Raw genomic sequence first — 9,778 nt, forward strand, 5'->3', positions numbered from 1 at the left:
ACATTAGATGCACAATTCAATTCAAAAAGTACCTCGCTTTGGTCATCTCCGTCGATAGGATCCGAGACAAATTACGAAACAGAGCACTCACAATTGTAACTGCATTGTCAGGACCTGTAGGAATTGGAAGTTAAATCTCGCGTGATCAATTATTGTGCGAGTGATTGTTTTCATCATCGGATACATATTATTCAAATACTATTATACAATATCGACATGCGTGAACTTGAGCATGGTTTTAATCCATATACTTCAGCTGTTTAAATAAAAGACCTAATGACGTAATGAGTGCATGAACTAGTCAACCTCTCATCAATGAAATCATAAAACTCAGAAAAGATTTTTACGCCAGGAAAGGATTAGTAAGTACCAATAATGGAAAGAAAACATAAGTTTTTGTATTATTTTCACTTTCAGATATTTTGACACTGATGCACAGGTACACGTACTCTTTTCCACTGCTGCTTGTATGGTCGATGCAGGTATGAAAATAAACGTGTCATTTTCCCTATTCACGTCCTCAAATGAAGAATTACTTGGTAGGCTTGTGTCGTTACGGTTCAGCGGAGGAAATCGCATGCTTTGGATAGTGTCTGTATCGAAAACGTCAGCCCGGAAATCTGAAAAGAATGTAGAAGGGGTAGATTTTGAGTGTCTCAAGGAAATGTTTTTTGTTCTGTTGGGAATCGCGCCAAGCATTTTTTTACAAACATACAAAACAACACCATAACCATACAATTTAACAGAATGAAATAATTTCTCGTTCTATAGCTTGATGAAAATTCGATCCTAACATGATGACGTCACACAACTCTCGATCTCTAGCTGGGAGTGGTGGTAACAGTGCATTTAAATCATGCGGCTTAGTTGCTATGGACAACAGTAACCATGGCCAACAGTAATTAGAATAGACTTCCCCATATATATATATATATTACAGTTCAGTTTCCATAGATTTTACACCAAAAAAGAAGGTAAACCTACCGATGTTTGGACTCTTGATTTCTACCTTCTTCAGACTTTCTGACGTCATAAACTTTGCAACTCTGGATGCAAAATGATCGAAATGTAAGATAATCATACCCGCTCCACGAGTTGGACCCCGAAACTGCGAATTGAAGTAAAAAGAGTATGTTGCTTAGGTTGAAGTCGTGCTTTTCACATTGACATGCGCATTGAAGAGACAGAAAACCTTACGAACCTGATTGATCTTTGACCACAACCCTTCGTTATTTTCGTCAAGGAAAGTACTTGCAACGTTCACAGTTTTCTGTAAAAATAAAAAAATAAAGATATTCTATATGGTGAGCACGCGACTAGATGTATGTACACAGACTTCGTGTCGAAATATGTCCATTTCAATGTGGTCACCTGATAGGATATGTATATGCAGTAACACTGAAAGACTTAGTGTGGAAGAAATGGCCATTGCAACATGGTCCCCTGATTGGATATATGGAATAGCACAGAACTAACACCAGAATAAAGCGTTTAGTCAAATCTATACCTGTATATATGCTAGCTTATTTTTCACACTTTCATTCATCGCGTTCAAAATGTCAAGACCAATAATTTGTCCGAAAATCTCAGTCAATAGTATAAGGTCACCAGTTTCGTTAATATTCCCTGGTGTTACAACGTGTTCCATCTTACTCATCACGTCGGTTGCGTCGTCCAAATTGGTAACGTTCTGCAGCTGAAAGCAGAATGAACTGAGAGTTTATTTCAACTGACAACATGGCATGTAAATATTACTTCATATTGTGAATAAAGGCTGGAGTTTGTTTTGCAGTTTCAGTGACTTGATAAAAATTAACAATTACCTCATCGTATAACTCACGAGTATTGTGTGTTATGCAGCCAGTGTCATCTATTTTACCCCAGACACCACCAGCTAAACATTCCCTGGTCATGTCTCCTGTAAATATACAAACACAAAGATGACAAGAATTATTCATACATCACAAGAATCTACTGCAAGATCTCAAAATATGTACCATAGACGTTTTATATTCGAATGTATAAATCTGCTACATGTATTTCCCTCATATTTAGTCTCGGTTACCCTGACTCTCTTGACTTAATGGCGGCGATAGAGGTCAGAATAGTTTGAATTAATCGAAACTACCTGATTTTGAAACAGCTAATAAACAAAGATATGCCGACAAAATTCGTAACTATAGGATAAACAGAAATGACAATAGATATGTAAATAAAGACGCACCACAATAGATCTTATTGTTTTAAAGAAAAGATGTGCGTCGAAAAAACAACATAATATAATATTTTCTTGGAGTTATAAAAAAAACCGCTTAAGGTATTCATGACAGTTTTTCCTTTGATGTTATATTCTCCTTTAAGAATTGTTTGTTTTTTAATTACTCGTGTTCACGCAACACATTACCAACCTGGTCTAAAATATAGCCTTACAAAACAATTTATTTAATATGATGGAAATAACTAGAAGAACTCGAGGACAGAAATTATAATATGTCATTATCCTATACCTTAAGAGTAGTCATCTAGGGGAACTCCAAATAAAAGACATTCTCACAAACTGTGGGTTCTGGAGAGTCATTTCATGATTTTACACTCCCTACAATATTACTTGTGTGATTTTTGAGAAACAACATTTTGACCATGTGTACGTGTATTTATACTTTATAGTGGATCTTTGCTATGGGACATTGGAAGATGGGAGTCAGCAGAAATAATATATTCATGACTACTGAATGCTTATTCCCTTCACAGTGCAAAATATTTCTTATGAATATTCATTGTTTAACCGTAGTATTACTTCTACTGACTCCCATAATGCAATGGCCCGCGACAAAGATACCCTATATTAAAAGGCACAACATGAACTTGGTGTTTCTCTGAAATAGCAAATAATTGTAGGTGACATAGGTTCATGAAATGATTCTTCAGAACCCATAGTTTATGCAAATGTCTCTATTTCCTGGAGTGGTGTTCCCCTGTAAGTACATTTTAAAATACAATTAAAGGAAAAAAGAACTCGTCTTTGATTTCTGTCCTGAAAACAAAGGGTCCGGAATAATCTACCAAAGATACAAGCTAATTGCCATAAAGCATGCAGTAGTATATAACATACATGTTTAGCAAACAGAAAACATTGAATATTACGCTCGAGAAAGGTAAACATACAGCCAATAGTTTAGTGCAGCTGTTAAATTCTGTCACAAATAAGTGTATTTACTAACCGATCACATTGCCATGGCACTTACGCCACTCTACAGAACACTCTTCGGAGGTTCTTGGCCACACAGCATCCTCGTCCGTGACGGTTTTGTCGTTTTCATCTACTGGTGGGCATGTTAATAACAAACCCAATTGGCTGCATTGCTCGTTTGGCTCTATGGGAATAGTTTCACATTGTTGGTTGTCTGTGGACATCTGATATCCGTCAATGCATACACACTCGTAGCCACCAATCGTATTGTTACATAAGGTCTTGTCTAGTGCTTCTCTACAGTCGTGTTCCTCTAAGCACTCGTTGATGTCTGAAAACAACAACAACAACAACAACACACTTGATGATTCAAGGTGTAAATCGTAACGATACTGTATATGAACTAGACTATATTATTGTGTTAAATCGGCGAAATTCAATACTAGTATAGATGTTGCCCAACTAAACGTCTATGATGCTAGGGCCTAACAAAATAAATTGTGTGGTTCCGATTACGCTCAATTTTAGAATAGTGGGGATAGGTAGACCTTTTATTATATATATATATATATATATATATATATATATATATATATATATATATATATATATATATATATATATATATATATATTCTTCATATGTGAGTGTCTACTTCAGGTAGTTATTCTCTGTGTTATTGGCTTTTTCTCATCAGATGTACAGCAATTGAAGATTGGAAGAACAGTTTTATATTGTCTTTTTAAGTTGATATCAGTTTTCGCACCCAATACGTCTTGGTGGACTTCACAATTTTCGCGATGTTATATTTGTTCACCAATACGTAAAACAGAGTTGAGGATCGGTGGTGAAAAACTAGGTGGGGTTGGGTAACCAAAACCAAACATTTTCTTTCTTATTAGGCCACGTAAGGATTTTTTTAAACTCTAAAATCTGCTGTCACAGCGCACATCAATAAAACACAAATGGGTCTCAGCTGCATTAGTATTTCAAAGTTTAGCTCTGAAACGAAGTAATATTATCACATATCGAAAGTATTTACCTGAGCAACTATAGCCATCATCATCAAGTTTATAGCCTGCTTCGCAAAGACACTCGTACGAGCCCGGTGTGTTCTGGCAGTTTTGTTCACAATTGTTTTCCATTATTGAACATTCATCTAAATCTGTGGACATCACCATAGTAACAAAATGTCAATTTGAGTATTAAGGGCAAGGGCAAGAATTTTAATAATTGTGTGTGTGTATGTGTGTGTGTGTGTGTGTGTGTGTGCGTGCGTGAGGGTGTACTAGTTCATTAGAAAAACAACAACATGCATATGTTTATAAAATAAACATTTTTGCAACGTTTATACACACAAGGAGTTACGAGTTTTTTATGCGACAAAGAATAATTGTATGACAATTTACCTGCGCATGAAACTCTATCCCCACGCAGGTTATATCCTTTTGAACACTGACACTTGAAACTCCCTGGAGTGTCACTGCAGTTATGTTCACACTCATTCATCTTCTCAGAACATTCATCGATGTCTTCATTAGAAATAAAATAAACAATGTGAATTTTCAAAAAAGGAAATAAATGAAAGGAGGACCAGGACTACATTGTCTGAGAGTTTTACAAAAATGGGGAGAGAGAGAGAGAGAGAGATGGATGGATGAATGAATGAATGAATGAATGAATGAATGAATGAATGAATGGATGGATGAATGAATGAATGAATGAATGGATGAATGAAAGAATGAATGAATGAATGAGACAGACAGACGGGGTGAGTGACTGAGTGACTGGTGACTGAGTGAGACAGACAAACAGACAGACAGACAGAGAGAGACAGACAGACAGACAGACAGACAGACAGACAGACAGACAGACAGACAGACAGGGAAGGAGAGGTGGGGAGCTAAGAGTAACACAGGTGATGGTTTAACGCATATGATTAGTAAATGGTACATCGGAACACGTGTATAACATTTCGAGAAGTAAGATTATTTGGCAAATCTTAAAATAAACATACTTTGACAGGACTTCCCATTGCTTTGTAGTATGTAGCCTGTATGACAAGCACAGTTGTAACCTTCCGGTGTATTAATACATTTGTGTTCACAATCATCAGTGTGTTCGGTACATTCATTGATATCTGGAGGTAAAACAGAGTAGAGTTTCTCGATTACATAAAACAAAGTTCGAGAAAAACTAGTAATACGTACGGAGATGAGTACCTTCACAGATCTAGAGTACATTACACGTTAAGTTGTAAATATATGAGTGTTTTGTAACATCAAACGTTTCAGCAGGGAGATATTACATCCAACATGTGTATGCTGTAACGTTGTCTAAAGTTCACAATGTTTTTGATCTGACTAAAAATATCCCCCAAAACTCTGAAAATCTGATAAACGTTTTATACACTTTAACAATAGCTAATTCAATACATTCGAAATACTTTGATATTAAAACTCCAAATACTGTAACACACTTTCTGTTACAAAACGCTATTTACATATTTACCATATAAGATAGCTAGTTTATTGTGAAATGTTAAGTTACACTTTAAATCATACCATTTTCGTGCCGCCATTTTACCCAAAAGAAAAATTTAGGCAAACGCAAGCGTTTAGCATAGAGATTGTTTCTACACATAATGACAATGATGCACAACGAAAACTCGACACATGATTGAGAGTAACACATGTCACTGCAAAACAACACAATGTTTTTCTACCAATTACTGGTTTAAGGTTTTCCTTCTGTCATATAAAAATACAAAAACTTGCACTTTTACCAATCAGTATGAACTTTAAACAGTCACATATTTCGGTATTAAAGTGTTTTCGATAGTTTTTTGCTGACATGTTTATCCAAATAGGGAGTCTGCATGGCATCTAATGTAATTGAAACAGGGATCAGAAAATATTGGTGATTTTCTAACATTAATTTAGACGTTGGGTAACTAGCAGAACTACAACCATTCAATCACTTTGTAAGACTGTAACACAAAGCGTCATAATCTTCGTACACGGGAAACAGATAAACAGATAATCTAGAGGTTTTCCTATTTCAGCTTCTCGGGATCGAGATATAAGGTGTGTTTACCTTCACTTGAAGTTGTTGGTGCAACTGTGTCGATTATCGGAGAAGCTGTTGTTGTCTCTTCTGCAGGGCTAGTTTCTGAAGACAAACAATGAAATCGTTTATACGTGTTGTTTATTATATATGGGCCTTTCAAATAGCGAACAGCATTGCACATGCATACTTTGATTTTCTATTCTGCGATGAATCAACCATTTTAATGGGCTTATCGATGGAAAATTAGTAACTTGTATGTATGAATAGATGGTTGGATAGATGGAGGGATGGATGAATGGATGGATGGATGAATGGATAGATAGATAGATAGATAGATAGATAGATAGATAGATAGATAGATAGATAGATAGATAGATAGATTTTTTTATTAGATAGATAGATAGATAGATAGATAGATAGATAGATAGATAGATAGATAGATAGATAGATAGATAGATAGATAGATAGATAGATAGATAGATAGATAGATAGATAGATAGATAGAAACAAAACAAAACAAAACAAATAAATAAATGGAAAGGTGATTGGATGGGTGAATGAACTTTGACATCTTAAAATACAATAATTAACAATTTCTCCAACCAGTATGAATTTTAAACAGTCAAATATTTTGTCTGCAATAATGTTTTTGCTATTACGTTTATCCAATGAGGGAGTCCGGATGACATCTAATGTAACTAAAACAGTGATCAGAAAATATTGGTGATTTTCAAACATTAATTTAGACGTTGGGTAACTAACAGAACTACAACCATTCAGTCACTTTGTAAGACTGTAACACAAAGCGTCGTACTAGCGCCACCAACGGCCGCGTTATAAGAATAAATGAGTTTACTGGTACCTTGATTTGAAGTCGTCAGTTTGCTTGTTGTGGTCTTCGAAGCAGTTGTAGTGTCCTGCCCAGTGCTGATTTCTGTAGGAAAAGAAAGGGAAACTGGAAATTTTCAACGAACTCATTTGATCTTTTTCCATATAAATCTTACTAGCTTTCGACCTCTAGGCAGAGTATCATTAGGTCTGAAAAATAAAAGACACAACTATTCGCTCGTATATAAAATACAAGTTATCACGAGGCGTTGGTTCAACCTATAGAACTAATAGGTGTACTATTACTCAGGACAACAACTTATAGACTTCCAAAATGATAATTTAAATAGATATCTATAGTTTTTCCTATTTCAGCTTCTCGGGATCGAGATATAAGTTGTGTTTACCTTCACTTGAACTTGTTAGTGCGACTGTTTCGATTATCAGAGAAGCTGTTGTAGTCTCGTCTGCAGGGCTAGTTTCTGAAAACAAAATATTGAAATCATTTCTACGTATCGTTTATTATATAGGCCTTTCAAATAGCGAACAGCATTGCATATGCATTCTCTGATTTTCTATTCTGCGATGAATCAATCATTTTAATGGGCTTATCGATGGAAAATTAGTAACTTGTATGTATGTATGAATGGATGGATGGATGGATGGATAGATGGATGGATGGATGGATGGATGGATGGATGAATGGATGAATGGGTGGGTGCGTGGTTGGGTGGGTGGACGAACACATGCGTGCATGCATGAATAAATCAGTGAATGAACGAATGAAAGGGCGAGTGGATGGATGGGAGAATGAATGAATGAGTAAATGGATGAGTGAGTGGGTGGCATGGGTGGGGGGGTAGGTGGGTTTAAGGAGGGGAAGAGGGAAGGTGGGAGGGAGGGACAGAGGGAGGAGGGAGGGATGGATGGATGGATGGATGGATGGATGGATGGATGGATGGATAAATACATAAGTAAGTAAATAAATAAGTACGAAAGCAAGAAAACAAACAAATAAACAAAACACACACAAACCCAAATAAATGGAAAGGTGAATGGATGGGTGAATGAACTGTGACATCTTAAAATATAATAATTAACAATTTCTCCAACCAGTATGAATTTTAAACAGTCAAATATTTTGTCTGCAATAATGTTTTTCCTATTACGTTTATCCAATGAGGGAGTCCGGATGACATCTAATGTAACTGAAACAGTGATCAGAAAATATTGGTGATTTTCAAACATTAATTTAGACGTTGGGTAACTAGCAGAACTACAACCATTCAGTCACTTTGTAAGACTGTAACACAAAGCGTCGTACTAGCGCCACCAACGGCCGCATTATAAGAATAAATGAGTTTACTGGTACCTTGATTTGAAGTCGTCAGTTTGCTTGTTGTGGTCTTCGAAGCAGTTGTAGTCTCCTCCCCAGTGCTGATTACTGTAGGAAAAGAAAGGGAAACTGGAAATTTTCAATTCTCATTTGATCTTTTTCCATATATATCTTACTAGCTTTCGACCTCTAGGCAGAGCATCATCAGGCCTGAAAAACAAAAGACACAACTATTCGCTCGTATATAAAATACAAGTTATCACGAGGCATTGGTTCAACCTGGCGTATAGAACTAATAGGTGTACTACTACTCAGGACAACAACTTATAGACTTCCAAAATGATAATTTAAATAGACATCTATAGGTTTTCCTATTTCAGTTCCTCGGGAGATATAAGTTGTGTTTACCTTCACTTGAACTTGTTAGTGCGACTGTTTCGATTATCAGAGAAGCTGTTGTAGTCTCGTCTGCAGGGCTAGTTTCTGAAAACAAAATAATGAAATCATTTCTAGACTTTCGAAGATAATTTACATATACATCATAGACTAGATAATTTACATAGACATCTAGATATTTTAGGTAAATATCTATTCATTGCATTGACTGTATTGTTAACTAATTAAAACAGCTGCCAATTTGATTTTATGCTGGTTTATATTAAAGGGACACTTTAATGGGTGTCTGTGATTACTTCTGTTTCATGTTGATATTGAAACTACTAAAAGGTGTTGAATTATAGAACATTTACCAGGTAATTAGCTACGATCTGAAATGACGTTAATGGTACTGAAACTTAACCATAGATTCGATAAACACCAAATCTCAATTTAAATTACCAAGCCCCTATGTGTATTCTCAAGGACAGTTATCACACTGCATTGAATCGGATGCCCATTTGCTACGAAATAAGTTTTAGACTCATTGTCATTTATGTACATGTAGGCTGTATTTGTGAGCATATTTAATTTTATACAGACCTCATTCGAAACAATGGGTCTATTTGGTCAATCATAGACTGTGTAGCATAATTATAGTATTTACTACTTTCTATTATTGTATAGACTGTGCGACTTTAAAATTCTTTCAATCACAACATAATCTATATACACCTAGGTTTCCCCATTGCTGCTTCTCGGACAGACACACACACAAAAAAATTATTTTTACCTTTACTCGAACTGGTTAGCGCAACTGTGTCACTTATCGGTGAAACTGTTGTAGTCCCTTCAGCAGCACAAAACAAAATCATCATTACGTATATATCGTTTAATATATAGCTTATTTAAAATAGCGAACAACATTGCAAATGCGTAATCTATTCTGCGATAAATCTATGAATGAATGAATGAATGAA

At 35.7% G+C, this 9,778-nt stretch overlaps 1 protein-coding gene across 1 annotated transcript in view; it reads right to left on the minus strand.

Moving 5' to 3' along the window:
* LOC144434371 (uncharacterized) overlaps positions 1–9,778 on the minus strand; it is a 42,486-nt gene that overhangs the window by 7,007 nt on the left and 25,701 nt on the right. The window contains exons 12-27 of the mRNA XM_078122825.1: positions 9,592–9,648; positions 8,832–8,906; positions 8,460–8,531; positions 7,495–7,569; positions 7,122–7,193; positions 6,287–6,361; positions 5,208–5,330; positions 4,600–4,722; positions 4,233–4,355; positions 3,222–3,521; positions 1,824–1,918; positions 1,508–1,696; positions 1,202–1,270; positions 985–1,108; positions 450–620; positions 33–114 (exon numbers count right to left, since the gene is read on the minus strand). Of these exons, the coding sequence (XP_077978951.1) occupies positions 33–114; positions 450–620; positions 985–1,108; positions 1,202–1,270; positions 1,508–1,696; positions 1,824–1,918; positions 3,222–3,521; positions 4,233–4,355; positions 4,600–4,722; positions 5,208–5,330; positions 6,287–6,361; positions 7,122–7,193; positions 7,495–7,569; positions 8,460–8,531; positions 8,832–8,906; positions 9,592–9,648 (1,825 nt within the window). The remainder of the gene's footprint in view (positions 1–32; positions 115–449; positions 621–984; positions 1,109–1,201; positions 1,271–1,507; positions 1,697–1,823; positions 1,919–3,221; positions 3,522–4,232; positions 4,356–4,599; positions 4,723–5,207; positions 5,331–6,286; positions 6,362–7,121; positions 7,194–7,494; positions 7,570–8,459; positions 8,532–8,831; positions 8,907–9,591; positions 9,649–9,778) is intronic.

This window comes from Glandiceps talaboti, chromosome 1 (assembly GCF_964340395.1).
Source record: "Glandiceps talaboti chromosome 1, keGlaTala1.1, whole genome shotgun sequence".
In the NCBI taxonomy this organism is placed as follows: Eukaryota; Metazoa; Hemichordata; class Enteropneusta; family Spengelidae; genus Glandiceps; species Glandiceps talaboti.